General features: G+C 50.1%; 1 protein-coding gene across 1 annotated transcript in view; it reads left to right on the top strand.

Moving 5' to 3' along the window:
- STK11 (serine/threonine kinase 11) overlaps window positions 1-19,937 on the top strand; it is a gene marked incomplete at its 3' end in the record, with an annotated part of 25,717 nt that overhangs the window by 701 nt on the left and 5,079 nt on the right. The window contains exons 2-7 of the mRNA XM_010022005.1: window positions 8,583-8,666; window positions 11,228-11,317; window positions 11,406-11,538; window positions 12,029-12,165; window positions 12,388-12,515; window positions 18,416-18,473. Coding sequence (XP_010020307.1) covers window positions 8,583-8,666; window positions 11,228-11,317; window positions 11,406-11,538; window positions 12,029-12,165; window positions 12,388-12,515; window positions 18,416-18,473 — 630 coding nt within the window. The remainder of the gene's footprint in view (window positions 1-8,582; window positions 8,667-11,227; window positions 11,318-11,405; window positions 11,539-12,028; window positions 12,166-12,387; window positions 12,516-18,415; window positions 18,474-19,937) is intronic.

The raw sequence follows: 19,937 nt of genomic DNA, 5'->3' as shown, positions 1-19,937 counted from the left end.
CCTGCTGAAGTTCTGGATCATGTTATCTGACAACATGGCTTTCTGCTGGGGAAGTGCTTCCTAAGCCAAAGGTATTCAGGAATCTCTGTGCAGCTGAACTGCGGCCAGCGCTTGTTGAGGTTGAGCGCAGGGGAGGGAGCTGGCTCCTAAGGGATCTCTATAGGAACAGACAGCCCCTTTTAAAGAATAAACCAGTATTTCTTAAAGCAAACCCTCTTTAAGATGTCACCTTGAAGAGGTGAACTGGTGCTGTCAGCTGGGAAAGGCGAGAGGTGCAGGAGCTCACCTTGTGTCCTTGTGGTCTGTGCTATCTGTGCACTAGGGCTGCGTGGCTCCTGGTGGCAATTGAGCGGCAATTCCAGCTCCCAACGTAGGTGATCCAATGTCCTGTGCACCCAACGGGCATGGGAGGGCTTGGGTTTGTTGTTCCTTTCTTGGTTTCATTTCTGACTGATGACTTCAGGAAGTAATTCAAGGCTCTCTCCAGTTGATTTCCGCAGCTGTAAAATGGGGACAAGGGTTGTCAACCTTCTTAAGTTCAGTGACTCAGGAGCTGGGCTTGGGACCTTCCCAAGTGCTAGTTACGTGCTGGTTAGTCAGGGCACAAGGACCTAACACGGAGCAGCCAGTGGGAAAGGTTCCCTGTTCCCGGGGCTGCGCTCCCGCTGCACCAGTGGCACAGCCCAGCACAGGGCTGGTTATCTGCTGGTGCAGCCCAAGCAGCTGAGCTGCGAGGGGTTATCTGGAGCGGGAGGGAGGACGTGGAGCTGTTTGGAAGCCTCTTGCGCTGGGTCTGTAGCTGTGGGTGCTGAGCGTGGAGCTCTGACCGGGCAGAGGCTCATTGCTGTTGTTGGGTTTGGTTTGTGTTTCTGAGCTCAGCTGTGAGAGAGTTCACATCGTGTACCAGGGCTCAGTTTGCCTCCCAGCCTCTGCTGCCAGACTTGCCTATGGAACAGTCACAAAACCTCCCATGGGTCCTCCCTTTCTCTTCTTTGCTGGCTCCAGTTCAGAATCGGAGTAAACTGTTGGTTAATGTGTAATAAGATGTTTCTTGTTTTTCTGGTTAAAGGCATGAGTGCCCCTTCCCACCCTTGCTCCCTCCTTCACTTACATCAAGGGCTTCTGATGAAGAAGGGGGAGATTGTTTCCTCCTTAGTGAAACTTTTAAATGTAAATGCTTCTCCCCTGCAGTGAAGGACTTGTCAGACACCAGGAGATTCGCCTGAGACCAGAACCTGGTCATGGGCTCGAGTCCTGGCGTGAACCCGAACAGTCTGATTCATGCACAGAGCCGGTCTGGGTCTCCTTTAGCTCCCCTAAGGTTAGTTATTAAAGCAGCCTGGCCAAGCACGCTCTGGTTTGCTGTGGATGTTTTTCTGGCTCAGCTGCACCTGCTTCAGAGCACCGAGGCAGGTTTTAGATGTTGTAACCAGGGTTTACTCTAGTTCAAGTTCCTATTTTTGTCACCGTGGCCTTTTCTCTTTGCCCACCTATTCAGTTGCTTTACTTGCTGCTTCAGTGGTGACTTTAAGGCAAAACGTTGTATTTCGTGGTACTCTGACCTTACCAAACCCCTTTGGCACTACTGCAACAGGCTGTGAAAGCTGTCTCTGCTCTGAATAAACCTGTTGTGGTGAGATACATCACCAAACTCCTATGGTTTGCCTGGTCAGTATGCATGGGGGAGCAAACTGCTGCAAGGTGCTCTGCTGATAGTATTTCTTTAATGTCATGTTGCTTGGCCAGACTCTTAAAATTTGACTTCCTACAGCTCCATTTGAGCAGCTTTGCTGAGTGGTTTATACCCAGCAAGCTACTGGTGTGGAATAGAACAGGAGAGAATCAGACTGGACCGAATTGCACTATTAGGTTCCAGTTTCTGTCTTGAAAGCCACAAAGAAGTGCAGTAATAAGTAAAAACATAACTGAGGTGTTACAGTGAGCCCTGCTTCCAGTCCCACTTGTGTCCTGGTCTGTACAAGGACTATTAGTCTGCTCTCAGGGGTTAATGTCTTCACATAGTGCTGCAAAGAGCCCACTGGCACTGAGCAACTGGGGCTCAGGCTGGGTGTAAAAGTGCTTCTCTTGGAAGTGGCCGTTCACTGTTTCAGTCTCAAAGCACCCTGTGGTACAACTGCAAAGCCAGTGCCTGCTCCAGCTCAAGTGAGGGACCTGGGGGGTTCAGTGTGGAGAAGAGAAGGCTTGGGGGGACCTTATTGCTCTCTCCAACTGCCTGACAGGAGCATGGAGCTAGGAGGGGGCTGGTCTCTGCTCCCAAGGGATGGGACAAGAGGAAACGGCCTCAAGCTGCCCCAGGGCAGGTTTAGATGGAGCTGAGGAACAATTCCTTGCCCAGAGGGTGCTCAGGCATTGGAACAGGCTGCCCAGGGCAGTGCTGGAGTCACCATCCCTGCAAGTGTTCACACCCCGGGTGGCCGAGGCATCAGTGCCAGGGGTCAGTGGTGGCCTTGGCAGGGCTGGGAATGGTTGGACTTGATGAGCTTGAAGATCTTTTCCAGCCTGGTTGATTCTGTGCAGGGTAAAGCTGCTTCTGTGACTTGGTTGATTCGGCAGAGACGTGACTGAGTTTCTATAACGGGCTCGTGCCTTTGCCATTAGCAGAGGACACCTCAGCATCTCTGCTGCGGTGGTGAAGGTGAAACTTGCACTGATAGTGTGTCATCAAAGAATCTCCCTAGAAAACAGTTCCTAGACTGCTGGCCCTTGGGTAAGTAATTACATGAGCAAGTGATACATGGGGAGTAATGAGCACACTAATGATGAGCTGTGGAGGATCGTGAGGTCTGTGCCATGCACTGGGGATGTGGCGCTGGAGTTACAGCTCGGGGAGCTCCAACTGTTCCTCCTCACCACTGCTCCAGCCCCAGCCTGTCTCTGGTGCAGCAGCAGAGTTCTGGGGACCCAGAAGTTGCGACTGCAGTATGTTTGAGACCTATGTCAAGTTAAATGATTCTTCTCTACCCTGAAATACTTGGGTTCTGCCCCCAGAAAATGAGCCCTGGCGGGGTCTGTGAGTGCTGGTGTGGATGTTGAGGGTTTAAACTCAGAACTGCTCATTTCCATACATCAGGCTGGGGAATCTTTATTTCTCTCTGGTTACTACAGAGAAAGGCTGGGGTGGCTCAGGCACCCAGACAGGACTATGGCGAGTTCCTGCCTCCAGTTAACACAAGAAACGAGTTTAGTGGCATTGCCAAAAAGATGAAAGAAAAATACAGAAGACTCGAGCAGCACCAGTTTAATAAACTGTGTGCTAATAGCCTCACATTTTAATTAAGGGTTTGGGACTTCCTGTGCATATCCCAAGTGTCTTGTGCTGTACTTACCATGCTCAGTGAGTGCTGAGATTGGAAGAGATGCTCATTAGAGTCCCTCGGAGGTTTCAAGCAGGAGATAGGCCCGTGGTTTGGGTCTGCAGCTCAAGAGCCCTGCACCTCACGGCAGGGACAGTTCTGCTGGAGGAAGGACTTGCTGTTAGCTGCAGAGGCATGTGCTGTACACGGAGATGGGCTCAACTGACTCAGCTCGTTTCCTGTCCCTCCTAACGAAGCTGCTGCCGGGCGGAGCTGGTGCCTCTGGTGCTTTCGTTGTGAGGCTGGTGTCTGCTGGGGCTCTGTGGTGGAACATAAAAACCAGAGCACAGGGAGCTGGGCTTGTCCTGTCACACAGTCACAGCCTGGTTTGGGTTGAAGGGACCTTAAAGTTCATCCAGCTCCAACCCCCTGCCACAGGAAGGGACACTTTCCACTAGAGCAGGTTGCTCCAAGCCCTGTGTCCAACCTGGCCTTGAACACTGCCAGGGATGGGGCAGCCACAGCTTCTCTGGGCACCCTGTGCCAGCGCCTCAGCACCCTCCCAGGGAAGAGCTTCTGCCTTATCTCCAACCTGAACTTCCCCTGTTTCAGTTTGAACCCATCACCCCTTGTCCTATCACTTCAGTCCCTGATGAAGGTCTCTCTCCAGCATCCTTGTAGCCCCCTTCAGACACTGAAGCTGCTCTGAGGTCTCCAGCAGCTTCTCCTCTCCAGGCTGAACAGCACCAATGTTCTCAGCCTATCTTTGTATGGATGGAAGGTGCTCCAGCCCCTGATCATCCCCACTTTTTGGCCTCCCTCCCCTTTCCAGCCTCTAAACCCTGAACTGTTGGGATACGGAAGTGTGGAAGATGTGGATCTGCTCTGGATTCATCTACACGTAATGGTGTCAACCCCTCCCCGTGTCAGATGTTCACTCATCTGTGTCACGCTTAGTTTGCAGGAGGAAACAGTGCAGTGCTCTGCTTGGTCCTGTCTGAAACATCCTTTCCCCTTGCGAGAGCAAAAGGTGCAGCTTCTCACGTGGAGACAGTAACAAGTTGTGTCCTTGCGAGTGGAGTTGCTGGGTTTTAGGTGAAATCCACAGGAAAAAGCCATTCACCAGCTTGACTCTTGGTTAATCTGCTCTGTGGTGTATTGAGGATACTAATGTGTGATTAAAACTTGCTTTGACAATACAGGATTACAGAATCAATCTAAATAAACACCTAATGTCACTGTTCAGTTGTGTATGGACCAAAGGAAGGATTCTTGAGCCCTCTGTAGCAATTAGCAAGGATGAAGGATGGTGTTAGTGGCTTTCTGGAACGTGCCGGCACTGGCATATGGAGCTGTTCTCTGTGAGTGTCCCTGGCTCTTGGCACAGGGGATGTGCCCAGTTCCTGTGCCAGGCTCCTCAGTGCCACATGCTGCATGTGGACAGCCTGAGCTGGGCCCCAGGCACGAGCAGGGAGGGAAGGAGGGGTGAGGGTGGCTGCTCTGAGGCCCAGAGCTGTCACCAAAGCCCTGCTGTAAGCCCCCGCCTCCAGCATCCGTCTGACCAGGGAGGGAACATGGGAAAGATTCATAATCAATTGTCTCTGATAAAATCCTGAAAGCTTAAAGCTGTGGAGGAACGTTGTGACCTGAAGGAAGAGAATGATCTGGCTCTGTTCTTCCTTCTTCTCTCAGCAAGAATGGCTTTGATGAAGCCAAGGCTTGAAACGACTGTGGAAAGAACGCTGCATCCTGTGGTGAAGATCTTACTAGAATGGTCCAGGAAGGGATGTCTTCTTCCAGGCCATCCTTGGCACCTTCCAAAATCGTGTAGCACATGGTACAAGTAGGCAGCTTTGCTATACACAGGTCTGAGCACCACTATTCCCTGCTACTTGCCCAGGCGAGGTACCTGGAGAGGGATAACTCAGATTCTGTGGCTCTGGCAGAACCATGTAGGAACCCACAAGTTGGAAGATCTTTTTCTCTTCTTTTCCTCCTCCAAGATGGTTTTATCTTGAAGCAGGCCCCAGGCTCTGCCAGGCTGGCTTGTCACACGCTTGAGGGCTTTCTAGTGTGGAAAACAAGGAACAGAATTCCATAATGGAGACTATTCTGGCTACATAATAGCGGTGTTCAGTCGGGTGGGTATGGAAGTGATCACCATGTTGCAGGAAGCACAGCCTGGCCCCTCACTGGGGTTCTCCCTTTCCCTCTGAGAGGTAAAGCAGCAACTAAAAAGCAACTGCTGTGATTTACATTCCATGTTAGATTTTGGAGGTAGCAAGGAAAGGAGGCAAAGCCGAGCAGCTCGAAAGGTATCCTGGAAATCTGCGCTAGGCTGGATTGGGAAAAGCAGGAAGCCACCTGGTCTTGGTCGGGAGGAGAGGCACACAGATCTCTTCCTTAGTACTGTCAGAGGCACAGGCAAACTGTGATGAAGCGGGGGGACTGGTGGGGTTTGTGTTAATTTGGGGGATAAAAAGTAGCTTTGGGCACCTCCTGGTGAGGTGAACGCTGAGGTCGCTCGCTCGGCAGAGCTGGAGGACTGAAATGGAGTCGGAGGTGGCTGCTCTGGCTGTGGCTGCTCCTGCAAGGATGCCAGAGGAGCTAAAAATAGCCATAATCTTCCCTCTGGGAATCAGGCTGCTCAGCCTCTGCCCCGCAGTGGGTGCGTGGCCCTCGGAGCAGTTCACAGCGTCCCGCTGGGGAAACACTGCACAGTATGAGAGAGTGACCAGGCGGTTAAAGGAGAAGGAATTGGTATTTGTGCTTTCAAGCTGTATTACAGGGAATGCGCTGTTGGGATCAGGATTTCCAACGTGGTCCTACTATTGGAAACTGTTTGGCTTCACAGCAGAATAGTCCTATTTAAATCTGTGCGTGTGCTCGGCCCCTCTCTTGGCCTGAGCCCTGGGCCCGTCTCCCTTCATTAGAGAGAGACTTCTTAGGCCTGCCCTAATGCTGGCTGCAGTTTCTAGGCTAATTTAATCCACTTCAGCCTTTTGGTCATTCCTATAATTAGAGCAGCTGCATCACTTTAAATCTGTGTGCCATTTAAACACAACACTTTGCCCTCTTACCCCAGGTTTCTGCTTAGCTCGCATCAGGGCTGGGTTTAAAGCCATAGATGAGAAAGGAAAAGTGCCTGGCTTAAACTTTGGTAGTGAATAATGAATACTACTGCTCAGAGATCCTTAAAAGACCTTTAAAAGAACCTGTTTGTGTTCCTGCACCATAGAAGCCTCTGGGAGGAGCAGTCACTGGTGGTTAATGGTCTGTGATCCATCACACGGGATGGGCGGCTTTGAGCTTGGCGTGTGGTGTTTGGGCAGAGGTTCCTGCTTCCAAAGGTGTGCTCAGAATTCCTTGTCAGGCTGCTTTCAAGGGTCCTAACTGCTGGAATGTCACCGTGCTCCTTAAAGCAGCTTCCCAAATGGAGCTGGAGAAAAGAGTTAGCGTGTGGTTTAGCACGAACAGCAGAACAAAGTGAGGAGCAGTATCTGCACTTCACACACCAACAGAACCACCCTGACCTGACTGTCTTGATCCTCCTGTTTCTCTTCTTCACAGCTGGGACTTTGCAGGCTGAGTTTAATGCAAAAGATACTAAAATGTGGTTTGGGGCATGGTACAGAGTCCCAAGAGAGGAAGATCAAAGCAGCTGATAGGAGATGACAGACAAGGGTCCATTTTCACACCCGAGGGAAGGTGTCTCCTCACTCAGTTTTAGTCTCTTTATTCCCCACAACAGAGGGTTCAGTTCAGATCTCTGAACTGCTCAGTCAAGTCAAATTAGGACTCAAGGTTGGAAGAAATGGGGTGATTAATTGGAACTCCTGTTTTCCACCCATTCTCGAGACTGATGTTGTAATTCTTACATTGGTTGCTTCACTTCTGAATTCTCCTGGAAGTTACAGCTTTGATAAAGGGCACTATGAAACTGCCTCCGTTTGCTGCTGCCTCTGAGGGATGTGATATATCTTCAGGATGATTTCTGTACTAACTCATCTGCAAAGACACTTAAACTGATCATACAAATGGACTGGGCAGCTCAGGGGTCTTGGGCCTGCAGCCCCACCACTGAGCAGCTGCTTGTGTGTTGTATTTGATGGTGCTCAGAAGGAAGGTGCTTCCTGTCAGGAGGAATTGCTTGTTAGGCACAGAAACCTTTGTTTTCCTTTTTTTCTGGGGCAAGTATCTACTCTCCAAGTTGCTTCCCAGCTAGATATCAGCATTTGGGCTGCAGTCGTGTGCTAACTGCTCTGCCACGCTTGGCACCGGGCGCTGGGAACACACCTAATGGCACGATGCTGCCTCGCTGCTGCCTCACACTGACATCTGTGGGGGTTGTTCCTGGTCACGATGCTGATTAAAAACATTCCGTGGAGTCTGGAGCCTGGAAGCCTGAGCAAATCTATTCCTGCTCTTAAAACTGCAGATGATGCTTGCGTATGAAGAAGCACGAAGTGAAAACATGAAAGGTTTGTCTTGGCAGTGACTGTCCTAGATACTGTGGTAAACACAAGTGCAGTGCATTGTCAGGGGTGTAACTGGAGACACTGGTGCTGAGCTGAGCTCCCAGCACCACTGTGTGAAAACCCAGAACAGGGGAAGCTGCTAAAGCCACATCCTTGATACATGGAGCAAATCGGGGTGGGCTTTGCCTTGCCTGGGCAGGTGACAGGGCAGCCTGTCCAGCTCCAGCTTTCCTTTAGTCAGCACTGGTTTTCACTGGGAATGGTGAGGAGCTTGCCCAGGGCCATAGGGAATGGTGTGAGCGGAGCTGTGCGGGTGGGAGGTGGTGGCTTGGCTCAGTGCACCAGCACCTTGTGAGTCCAGTGCCCAGGCTCGGTGGGGTGTGCTGAATGACACCAGAGCCTTGGCGCGGGGCGGTCTTACCAGCCATCTCATGTCCAGCACACAGGTAGGTCACTCCTTGAGAATAGTTCTGTTGTCAGTGACCAATGGACTATAAAGCTCCTGCCCTGAGCAGGCTGGCTGTGTGGTGCTGCTGAAAGGGCACTTGTGTGTATACCACTGCTCAGTGACCAGCAGGTTTCCCCACAGTCTAACCTTGGACCAGTGAATTCAAGAACACACAAGACCTTCTATCAAACAGCATGCCTGGGTAGTCTCCCGTGAAGCAGTTGGGCCTAATGCCCTTTGAAGTGTCTTCAAAATCCACATGACTTAAAAAACATTGATTTAATCTGTACTAAGGAAATGGGCTTTTTTAAACACAACTTTTTTCCTTTCTTTTTCCTGCAGGGAAATTCAGCTCCTGCGACGATTGCGGCACAAAAATGTGATCCAGTTGGTAGATGTATTGTACAATGAAGAGAAGCAGAAAATATATCCTTTTTTTCACCCAATTGCAAGGTTTGAATTCCCACTGTTCTCTGCTATAGTGCTGAATCATTGTAGTTATGCTTTTGTTGAGCCCCCTTCGAGTGTTTCTTAAGCTTAAACTTGCTTGCACAGCTTTAAACATGCTGCATGTCTGGAACGCTTTCCACACAAGTACCTTTTCTTGAGTTTCCCAGCTTCCCAGTTAGGGACTGAAATCTTGTGCCTAGGTCCCAGCTGCAGGGCTGAGGACCCTCAAACACTCTTTTATTGTGTGACCTTCAGCAGCTCAGAGATGGAGGAAGAGCTGTAGATTTGTCATTTCCAGCCTCCAGTTGTAGCTGTGGGTTGTCTCGGTGCCTCTTTTCCCCTGAAGATGGACGTTTTATTGTCTATGCTATATGAAATCAATTCCTGTAATGCTTTTTCCTTTAAGTCCTTGGCAATGGTTTAGGTATTTTTTTTCCTCTTTCCATCACAAGAAGAACCAACCCTGCCCCTGGCTGGCACCGGGCGCCTGCAGCTCTCCCTTGGCAGGTCTTTGGCGCCGCTGCCATTGCCTGGGCAGGTTGTGTGCTCTGCTGCTGCTTATCCTTCCAATGGATTCCCGAGCCTCCTCTGGTTTGTTGTCCCTTGTGACAGTGCTTTAAGTGACCTAAAGCTTGTAACAGTGGTGAGAGTTGAAAGCACATCCTCTGCAAGACCTACAGCCCAGCTTTTTGAGAGCAAACTGCTCCAGTCTTGAATCCAGGCTGTGGCTTGTGATCTCAGTGCATCTGTTGGACTTCACTGTGTTATTCCAGTGCTCTGTGTCCCCAGGTACACATAGACACTAATTGGTGTAACTATACACCTTAGCTTACAAGTGAGTAGCTGGGTTTTTAATCTCTGCCACACTCGGAGTGCACTTTGACTTAATCAGTTTGGGAGTTTATTTTGCTGATCTGTTGGAGCTCAGGTTCTAAATTGTTGCTTTTCTTTTTGACACTGTTTTCTAAATACTTCAGAAAATGGGTAATTTAATTGGGTGCTTTAATTAGACCAAATATTCTGCCACCAAATGATGAGTATGAGAAAAGCATGACAACTTCTTCCTGTTTTGTAGCCTTAACAGACCAAAGAGGCTGCAATTCAAATACCGTCTATCGAAAAACACCATTTATTTAGTAAGAAGCTGCTAAAGGAGAAGCACGGGGGGAAAAAGAGCCCGAGAGAGACCTCGTGTGTTGGTAACAGGCGATGACAACCCAAAACGGTCCTTCAGAAATGTGACCTCTCAAAGCCCGGGAGGATGTTCCCTGCTTTACTCTGTGAACAGGAGTGTTTGAAGAGCAACAATCTGCTTTTCAGTACTTTCCTCTTGCAAGGACAGGTGGATTTCACTATTTTTACCTGCTTCTACGCTCCTAGAAAGTCTGTTTCTCTGCATGCTTATTGTGTGTGTGTACCTGGAGCAAGCTGGTGTTTCCCTGGGAGCAGGGTTCATCCACGAGCATGCTTTTGCTTCACCCTTCTCCAGGCTCTCTGGCAGTGCTGGTGCCCGCTCAGCGTACTGAGGATGTGGCACTACAAGCGCTTGTGCAGCCACCCAGTGAACAGGTTTGGGAATGGATCCAGGGGAAAAGAAACTCACTCTTAGGCTGGCTGCTCCACGGGTCAGTCCCTTACTCACTGCAGTGGCCTTGCAAGGAAGCAGTGCTCAACAGAAGCAGTGTTTTAAGCTCCTGGATGGAACATGCTGCAAAAGAGCAACAGTCTAGCACAGATCACACTTGCAGCCCGGGTCATCTCTTTAGCCTCTCCTGCCTCAAGAGGTACAATGGCATCCTGGGACATAAGCAACTTACTTTAGGTTTAGTTTCTGCCAGGAATCATTAGTGACCAAGCAGTGCTGTGGGTTACAGCTGCCTGGTAGCCCTGCTTCACTCTGCTCTTCAGCTCCAAGGTGCACTCCCTAGGCAAAGCCACCAGATGTCTCAGGGTCTGTTCTTAGAAGCCCCTCTCAAGCGCAGTGTCTGCCTTGAAAAGCTCAGGGAGAAGAAGAAGAGGCAATTATTGCTTCAGGCAGCTGTGTAGTTTATCCCATTAATGTTAAGGAGATGGAAAGTGGAATATGCTGCAAGGGAACGTGAAAAGTGCCACTAGCTCTGGGCATTCTGCTGTAACTGGGTTTAATCCACACAGTTTCAAAAGAGCTTCCCAGCTCCTGCTGCTGAAATACCACGGTGAGGCTGGGGGTGAGCAGCACTTAGTGCATACAGCTGCATGGCATGGGGGCAGGACATGGAGAATAAGAGAAGCTTTGGGGAAGGTGCTGGGACCTCGCTGTCGTTTCAGGTGCAGAACAGGACGATACACTACAGCCCAGGGTGCTTCTGCCAGGGGCTCCTCACTCTTTTCGCAGCCCCTTCAGAGCATTACCCTGTTTGTGCCATGCTTGTGAGATCCCCTCCCTCACTTCTGTGGAGTTCACCTCCTGTTTCAGTGGTCTCAGAGTTTTAGGCTGCCCATGCTCTGCCTGCACTGAGAAGTGTTTGACCTTGAACCTTCCTTAACGCTGCCTTCACGTATATGGTGATGGAGTACTGTGTGTGTGGGATGCAGGAAATGCTGGACAGTGTCCCGGAAAAGAGGTTTCCGGTTTTCCAGGCTCACGGGTGAGTTCCTTTGCTTTATGTGTGATCAGTAGTTCGCAGGCTGTGGAAGTCTATGGACTTTTTTTTTCTCCTTGAACTCTTTCTGCAGGTACTTTTGTCAGCTTATAGACGGCTTAGAATACTTGCACAGCCAAGGGATTGTCCACAAGGATATCAAACCGGGGAACCTCCTGCTAACAACCAATGGGACACTAAAAATATCCGATTTAGGCGTAGCAGAGGTAAGTGAGAACTGCAGCAGAGTCAAGACTGTGGGAAGCGTGACAGTCTGCATGTAGGTGACCTTTGTGGTGCCAATTGATTTACTGTGCAGTTGGGCTTCTGTTAAACTTGTGGAGTGCTCTCAAGTGACTCTGAATATTTATTGCCATTGGCAAACCACTTTTGTTGATAACAGCACAAAACTTCCATCCGGGAAGCATACGGAGGAGGACATCAATCTCAGAGAAGCCCACAAGCGTGGTGAGATGGTGATGAGCTACATAACCTCATCCTTCTTGTTATTTAAAGGCTGTCTTAGCTGGGTAGGAGAGGTGCGAGGATTGTTGCTGTTGGCACGTAGTTGCTGCAGTGGCATGTACTCATGATAGACTCAGCACAGCATTCCATGTAAGCAACAGTTCAGTACCAGAGGTTTCCCCTTTTGTTTCTCTCATGGTTACAGTTTGTTTGCCTTGGAAGTTGGAAGCTAATGGGTCTCTTCCACCACAGGCGTTGCATCCGTTTGCAGAGGATGACACATGCAGAACGAGCCAAGGGTCGCCAGCATTCCAGCCACCAGAAATTGCCAATGGCCTTGACACCTTTTCAGGCTTTAAAGTAGACATCTGGTCCGCAGGGGTCACACTGTAAGTGCCTGTGCAGCACCCAGGAATTGCAGTCAAATGACAAAGCCCCACATAGCTCAGTCTTGTGCTATCTGCTGCCATCGCTGCTCTTCTGTGTGGTGGGGGGCAGCAGGGGTGGGGGGTGCGTGGTGGTCCCTGCTTTGGAAGGGGTCATGTTCCCCAATGTAGGAGTACCTGCTCTGTGTGCTTTTTCTCATACAGCTTCTCCTTCTGCCTTTACAGATACAACATCACAACGGGTCTTTACCCCTTTGAAGGGGATAATATCTATAAGTTATTTGAAAACATCGGGAAAGGTGACTACACAATTCCAGAGGATTGTGGTCCTCCACTCTCAGACTTATTGAGAGGTGAGTCTCCCAGCTGGCTCTGCAAGGGGGAAACATAGAGATGCAGCAAATACTCAGCTTGCATAGTGCTGGGGAGAGCTTCATTCCAAGTATCCTGTGAGATACAGGATCCCGTCAGAGAGGGAGGTTGTGCTTGGGAACCTTATAAGCCTTTGAAACATCTTTAACACAAGCATTTTCCTGAGGTACACTAAACCCTGCACAAGTTGCAGTTGCTACCCTTTGTAGGGTTGGTTCTTGCATCATGATTCTTGTGCTCTGAGAAGCTCTTGCATCTAAAGACAAAACCCACAAGAGGTTAAATTTAAAATGTCATCATAGCATTGATGTAGGTTTTGCAAGTGAGAGCACTCAATGAAATCCCTTGTCCAAGCTTTCTGTACTGTGAAATGCTGAGTATTCAGGCTCTGGTGTCCTTCCTCCTCAGCTCTGCTCTGAATTTACTTGCTTCAGTCCCAGCTGTCATCTCCTTCCCCCCAAACTTAGAGTAACAGTTAGGATACTGGAGCAGTGACTGGTGCCCACAGGGCTGTGGTAGAAACAGAAGCAGCACTTTCTGGGTCAAAGGAGAAGGTTGTGGCTTTTGTTTGGGTTTTCTTTTGCTCCAGTCACTTACTGGAGTAGTTTGGGGTTTAGTGTTGAGCGGAGTCTGCTTTGGGAAGGTGAACTGTCAGGGCAGCAGCTACACTGTGCATAGCAGCCACCTCAGCGGTGCCTGTTTGGCAGCAGGTAGGATGTGATTGAGCACACTGGAGATCCCAGACAGCCTTCCTGCTGTCCCGTCGGCAGAGGGACAGCCCTGTGTGGTTGCCCTCCCTGGCCCTCAGCACAGGCACAGGTCTTGAGCTGTTTGTGAGGGATCAGACCTCGGATACGAGCTGACGCTGCCTTGGTTCAGGTTGATTTTCCTGGTGCTTGTGCTGCGGGGTTGGGAGGTTGGTGGGGGTGAAGGGCTGTGAGCAAGCCACATCAGCTTCCCTTCCATCAGCCCTGTCCTCAGGTCTGCACCCAGCTGTGTGCTGCCCTCTGCGTGCTCATGGGGCCGTTGCCTTTGTGGGTGCCAATAGCTGAGGGTTTCAGAGCAACTTCGGGCTCCACCTTGTGCTGCAGACACTGCTCCCAGTGGCTGCAGGGAGCTGTGGCCCCGGCCTGGGCTGGGGACAGTGCTGTTTCTGTGTGCTTCCAGAAGCTGTAACCAGCTCTAAGAGCTTTCAGAAGGCATTGCACAGGCAGAGCTTCCAGCTGTGCTCAGCACAGCTGGTACCGGGGCCGTTCTGCTGAGCCTCATTGTGGCTACTGCTCACAGCCCCGCACTCCCGGCTGCCGTGTGCTCCGTGTCGTACCCGCGCGCCCCAGGGAGCGATGTGCTGATCTGCGTGTGGTGTTTGATTTGTGCACACTGGCTCGAAACATGGCCTTTCTTATGAGCTTGGGAATTGCCCAAATGGAGGAACTCCAGTGGTCTGTCTGGACGGGCTTCTGAAGTGCCCAGCAGAAACCATTTGAGGTTTGTGATAAGCCTCTCCTCTGCACTTAGTGCCGTCCCCCAGGGAAATCAAGCAGTTGTTTCTCTTGTGCTGAGGATATTGATAGCTTAAAATCTTATGCTTCATTAGCAGAATAACTCCCTTTTTAGTTCTCTTTCCATCCCCTGTAGAAGACCTGGAGTCAGAATTTCCTACTTTCCCTCTACTTGTTGTAAATGGAGGAGCCTCGTGCCTGATGCCCTTTGTCCAGCTCTTACGCCTGTCTGAGTTGCTCCCTTCATCCTGGCTGCTCTTTGTCATCATCCCCTCCGTTTTCGGACACCACAGAGATGCAAGCCGAGTGTGTTTGGTAGGCAGAGGAGATGTCTGTGTCTCTGTCACCTCGCCCCTTTCGTCCAGGGTGATGGGGCACTCTCGGGATTGCCATTCCTGTCCTCCCTCCATCCCACCTGAGAACACCCTCCCACCCCTCCTCTTGTCATAGGCATCTGTCACACAGTAAAAGCTGGTAAAACCTGGTGTTCTCTGGTCTGCTTTGCTACTCTTGACGTTTCCTAGTGGTTGGAGCGCACGGTGAATCCGTGGAGGATGGATCACATGGAGTTGCCCATTCCCTCTGCTCTGTGACTGAGCATCCCACAGCCCAGCAGGTACCAGGGTACCTGCGGCAGGAGAGGGCTGAGCCCTGTGGTGCTGATATTACGTAGCTATGGTGACAAAACCCAGAGGCTTTATTTAGTTTGCTCTTTTCCTTCACAACATCTGCATTTCCTGGTAGGTGCCTGCTGCTTCTGCAGCAGGTTGAAGCTGAATCAAGAGCCTGCAGATCAGATCTTGTCAATGGCTGTTGGCTGCTTTCTGTGAGCAGCACAGGCACCCACAGCTGAGCTCCATCTCATTAGAGACTTGGTTTTGCCTTTGCATTGCTCTTAAAAGACTCTTGAAGCACTCTGCAGTGCTGCAAGCACTTGCTCTGGGGGGATTGCGAGGAAGAATTCAGGATGCTGCAAAGTGCTTATTTCCTCTCTGGCTACAAGTATTGTGTTGACCACAGTACCATGAACTGAACACGAGAAAACACCTTTTAAGGTTCTTCTGTTGACTACTTTTTCTTTTTGCTTTTTCTCTCCATTGAGCTTGTTCTTATTTCTTTGTTCCTTTTTCCAGAAGAAGCAGTGTTCAGAGGACTTAAAGCTTCTAGGGTATTTGGCTTATAAAGAGACTCGCAGGCCAGTGTATGTCAACAGATTAGTTGGGATACTGCTCCTCTTTCTGTCTCCCTAATCAGGGATGAAGTTCTGATTATGCTCTTCCCTGACAGAGGAGAGAAGGGCCAGTGCTGCTCTGCCTTGTGAATGATGTGTCAGTGGAAGCATTTATAAATAGCCTTAAGGTTCTTCTGTCAGCGTCAGCACATGACTTATCAACTCATACGCAGTTTGCTTCTGGACAAGAAAAGTGACAGAGCTCAGCTCTTCGTCCTCCTCTTTTAATACACTCTTACTGAAGTTCTGAAACTGCAGTCACTGTGTTCACCCCTGATTGATTTTCAGGCTCTCTGGGACCTGGGACAAGTTGGCTGGTTTCTCACTCGTGTGTGACTGCAGTGACTCAGGGTTTGTTCTGGGGACAGTGGGTGCTTTAATTCTGCAGGAGAAGGGAGTCCCCAGAGCACAGGGCAGGCACCCTGGTGCCTGTAACCCATCCCACGGTGAGTCCTCCACATGTGTTTGATCAAGAACTCCGGGTCTGCCTGCAGAGGGAGTTTCTGGTCAAGTGCTTGGCTGTGCTTGTGGAGGATGAAGGAGAGGGAAAAAGTCCTGTCTCCCGCCACAGATTGGATTTATAGTGCTTTTCTTTTGGTTGTTTTGAATGTTGATCCAAGCTGGAGACTGAAGTGAAGTCCAGGCTGGGTTCATTAACTCCTGCTCTCTGATTTCTCACTTCTCAAGCCATGTACCTGGTCTCTGCTAACACTGGCTATTCTGCCGCTTGCTGCAGTGCTGCCTTGTCCCAGAGGATTGCGGTGTGTGGGCTGGAGCCTGTAAAGAGGCAGGACAGGCTTGTGGCCTCCAGTTTCTGGATTGCACTGACAGGATTTGAAAGTGTTTGAGGCTGCTGGTGTGTGATGGGCTCAGGGCCCCATGTATGGGCACAATGAATCCTTCCAGGTTGTGAGTTAGGCATCCCCTGAAGAGTCACCCCATTCCAGAGAGTCTCAGCTCTGCTCACAGATGAACTGCATGGAAATCCTTACCCTAAATGGGAGAAGAGAGTGTGTGGTTCCTGTGGGCAGACACTCTGAGATGACTGGTGAATAGTACATGATGTTTTGTCTTGATGAAGCCTCTTTTCAGTACAGGACTCCAGCCACAGCGCTGCCATGAGTGAGTCAGAGCTGAATGCATGAATGTACTTTATCAGTGATTGGACTTGCCATTTTCTTTCGAACATTGCCCAAAATACAGTCCTTTTTCATTAAATAGATACTCCTTTTCATCAGTTATCTTCCTGCCTTTTTAATTGCTTGAGAACACACAGCTCTCTGCTCCAGAGCTGTCTGCAACTGGTGCTGCTGGGCCTCTTCATCATAACAAGCTGGATTCCTGAAGCACCCTGAGATGTGATCTTTGAGTAAATAAATGGGGGTTGTCCTAACTCGCCTCTTTCTGATGCCATTAATGATGTAACTGAGCCAGTTCTTGCTTTGGTGTCCCCTGGACTTCACATAAGGTCTCTTTGCAGTCCTATTTCTTAAAAAAGCCAACACATTTGGGCAGCTCAGCTGTGAAACTGTCTAATAATCTTATGAATAGGTTATTAATAGGTTATTTAATTAGGTAGGGGATTTTTTTTTTCACCTTCCCAGTTTTGCAATTATTATTTCTTGTGAGGAGAAATTGCACCTGGACATGAGACAATTCCTTCACTGCAAGGGGGGCTGAGCAGATTGCGTTGGGGGATTGTAGTTTCCATCCTCAGAGTCATTCCAAACCCCACTGGGCACAGTCCTGGGCAAGCTGAGCCTGCTTCAAGCAGGAGGTTTGCACTAGGTGATCTCCAAGGTCCCTTCCAGCCTCCAAGAAGGCTGCAGGGTCTGCTGGGGGACATGCTGGAGCACAGGGTACTTCTGCCCCATAGGCCTGTGGTCCGTAGCTGCAGCCTGGGCTGACAGTGCTTGTTTTTAGGCTTTAGCCTGCTCAGGAGAGAAGATAGCAGAGAGAAGGAGCTGCTGAGGAGGCGTCCAGCCCTCGAGCAGGGAGGTGTTGCTGTAGCTCCACTCTTGCTCAACCGCGTAACTCTGACGTAGCTGCGTGCTGGCTCCTGTGGTCTCAGCAGGGCAAGTGTAAATTTCCGGTGTGCTCTAAAGACTCGAGTGCCTGGAGTTCATGAGGCTTCTTGTGATGCACTTGACCCTCTCTAGCTCCTGTTTGACAGTCAGTTGTGCTTCCTTGCCTTTCTTCTGGTTGCTGGAGATGGAGTCCTCCTGTTCTCTCACCTCTTTCCCAAACTCTTTGTGCTTCACCACTTCACAGCAGCACCGGTGCTGCAAGAGCAACAAGGGGGGTATCATTCAGTAAAAGCAAAACTCCCTGTAATGGACAGACTTTGTTAACGTTCGTTAGAGGAATGTGTTCTTGGAACCTTCAGTGGAGAATGGCTTGGGTGCTGCTGGATGGATGTGTTAGGTCCCACTGGCTAGTTTCTGAAGAATGTGGCGACGTTTGCTGCTTCCTTCTGTTGAGTTGTGAAGCTTTCTAAAGGTAGTGGAGCATCTCATGGGTCTGTTTAAGGAATCCACCTCCCTCTCTCCTAGAGAGCTTCTTTTCCTCTCTTCCCTCTTCTTACCCCCTGCCCAGTTATCTTAGCAGGCAATGCCAGAACTCAACCTCCTGGCTGGGGCAAAAGGAGGGACAGTAGATTATTCTCTGTGCTTCCACAATAGAATTTCACTAGCCTGGAGTTTCTGGGATGCTGAGCAACTGGATGTATGCTGTGCCTTGGGCTTTGGCTCTTCCGTGCAGAGAGTTCAATAGCATTTTCTGTGAAATCCAAAGTCTTGATGTTCTTCGCCTGGAGACACGCTTGGACGTATGATCCAGGGCTGTGCAAGCTGCTGTCCCTGCAGTGTGAAGGAGGGAAAGGTCGTATCCACTTTGCAGGTGGGGAAACTGAGGAGCAGCCTTGAGCAGGTAGTCAGCAATGGAGGTGGGATTCTGTGCTGAGCTTCCTGTGATCCATGCAGCAGGTTCTTCCTGGACATAAAGGCTCCCTAAGCAGCCAGGAGGGCTGGACACCCCAGTCACTGTTGGGGAGGGAGGTGGGAGGGAAGGGCAGAGCTTTATGCTTCCTGTCTTCAACTTGGCTGAGAGCATCTGTGATCACACCTGGACTTTTTTTCCTTCTTTTCAGGGATGCTTGAATACGACCCAGCCAAGAGATTTTCAATACAGCAGATAAGGCAGCACAAGTGAGTGTTCAGCTTCTTCCTATTAGTCATTCTCTTTCTGCTTCTTATGCTAATGTACCTGTGCTATTGCTCTCAACTCATTTTTCCTTTTGACAGCAGACACATGGAAGTCACTAGATATCCTTCCTCCAGCTCTGCTGGAGCTCTGGCAACCTCCACTTGGCTTTTTTCCCTCCTATTAGAGCATCCGGTGCAAGCATTTGAATTGCTAACCAGTAAATAATGAATATGTTGGAAATCTGCTTCCAGTGTGACTGGTTCTTAGTAATTAAGGGCTCTGGATAGTGCTAATGGAGCAGGGGTTCCTTAAAGCTGGGTTATTGAACTAGGACTGTTTAGTAATGTGTGTTAGCTCTGGTTTTCTTGGCAGTCTGATGACAGAAATAGCCCTTGGTATTTGCTCCATATGGAATCAGGATGTGCAGAAACGTTCCAGGACAATAGGAATTTTTTTTTCTTTCTCTTTAATGTCATCCTCCTCCCTCCCCCTTTCTCCTTGGCATTGTCTGGGGGGAGAAAGGGCCCTGTTATCTCTGAGGCTTTTTTTTCCTTTCCTTGAGGATCTGTTTGAACGTGCTGCCTCTGAGCAGAGATTTCCTGGGCGGATAAAAGTACAAGAACAAAAAGCATCAGAAGGATGCTTCACTGCGGAGGCTGCAGTAGCTTATCTGCTCTCTGAATAGGAAGTGCTTCTGAGGACAGGCAGAGCTGCTCGGACCACAGCTGCTCAGCAGGGGCCCTGCCTGCCAGCTTCCCAGGAAGCTTTTGGGAACCTTGGAAAAACAAGGCTCTGGGAGGCGATGGGCCTCCGTTGTGCTGCCTGCAGGCAGGAGGAGCACTGCTTTCCTGGTGTGTCTGTGGGAAAACACCAGCAGTGGTCACCCTGTGATGCCAGATGCTGGTCCCTGCTAGAGGTCATGGCATGGGAGGCATCTGCAGGAGCCTCAGAACAAACCCTGACAGGCTTGAACCGTGCTTGTGTTCCACAGGGGAGCAACTGCTCCCTGCCCCTGTTGAGGATCAGAGGCTGGAGGCAGGTCTCGTGTAGCCTGGGCAGTCAGTTAAGCCAGGCCAACTGTTACCAATAGCCAAGAGCTGTGCCCTGGTTGTTTCACTGGGTCTGGGAGGGGATGGGAGCAGGCGTTTGCTTTTCAAGCCTCCTCTGGCCGTGCACAAGAGACACTTCTTGGGGCTGGCCTCTGAAATGCTGCACAGCACTTAAAGCACCTATAGAGCTGCTCTGGGAAACAAAAGCTCCTGCTGTTCCTGACCATCCTCCCCTCCGCCACTGAGGACTGGAGCGCTTGAAGCCAGACAGCAAAGCACTGTTGTACTTCCTAATGAAGTAGTTCTCCTGTTCATTACAGCTGGTGCAGGGTGGTGATCAACTTGCCACACAGTCCCTCCGATGCTTTGTCAATAAGCACTGGGAAGAAGCACAGCAGGATTTAAGTCCAGGAGTGC

The sequence above is a fragment of the Nestor notabilis genome, unplaced genomic scaffold, assembly GCF_000696875.1.
Source record: "Nestor notabilis isolate BGI_N333 unplaced genomic scaffold, ASM69687v1 scaffold23679, whole genome shotgun sequence".
Taxonomy (NCBI): Eukaryota; Metazoa; Chordata; class Aves; order Psittaciformes; family Psittacidae; genus Nestor; species Nestor notabilis.
Note: the sequence above shows the minus strand (reverse complement) of the source record. Positions and strands in the feature narration are given on the sequence as shown.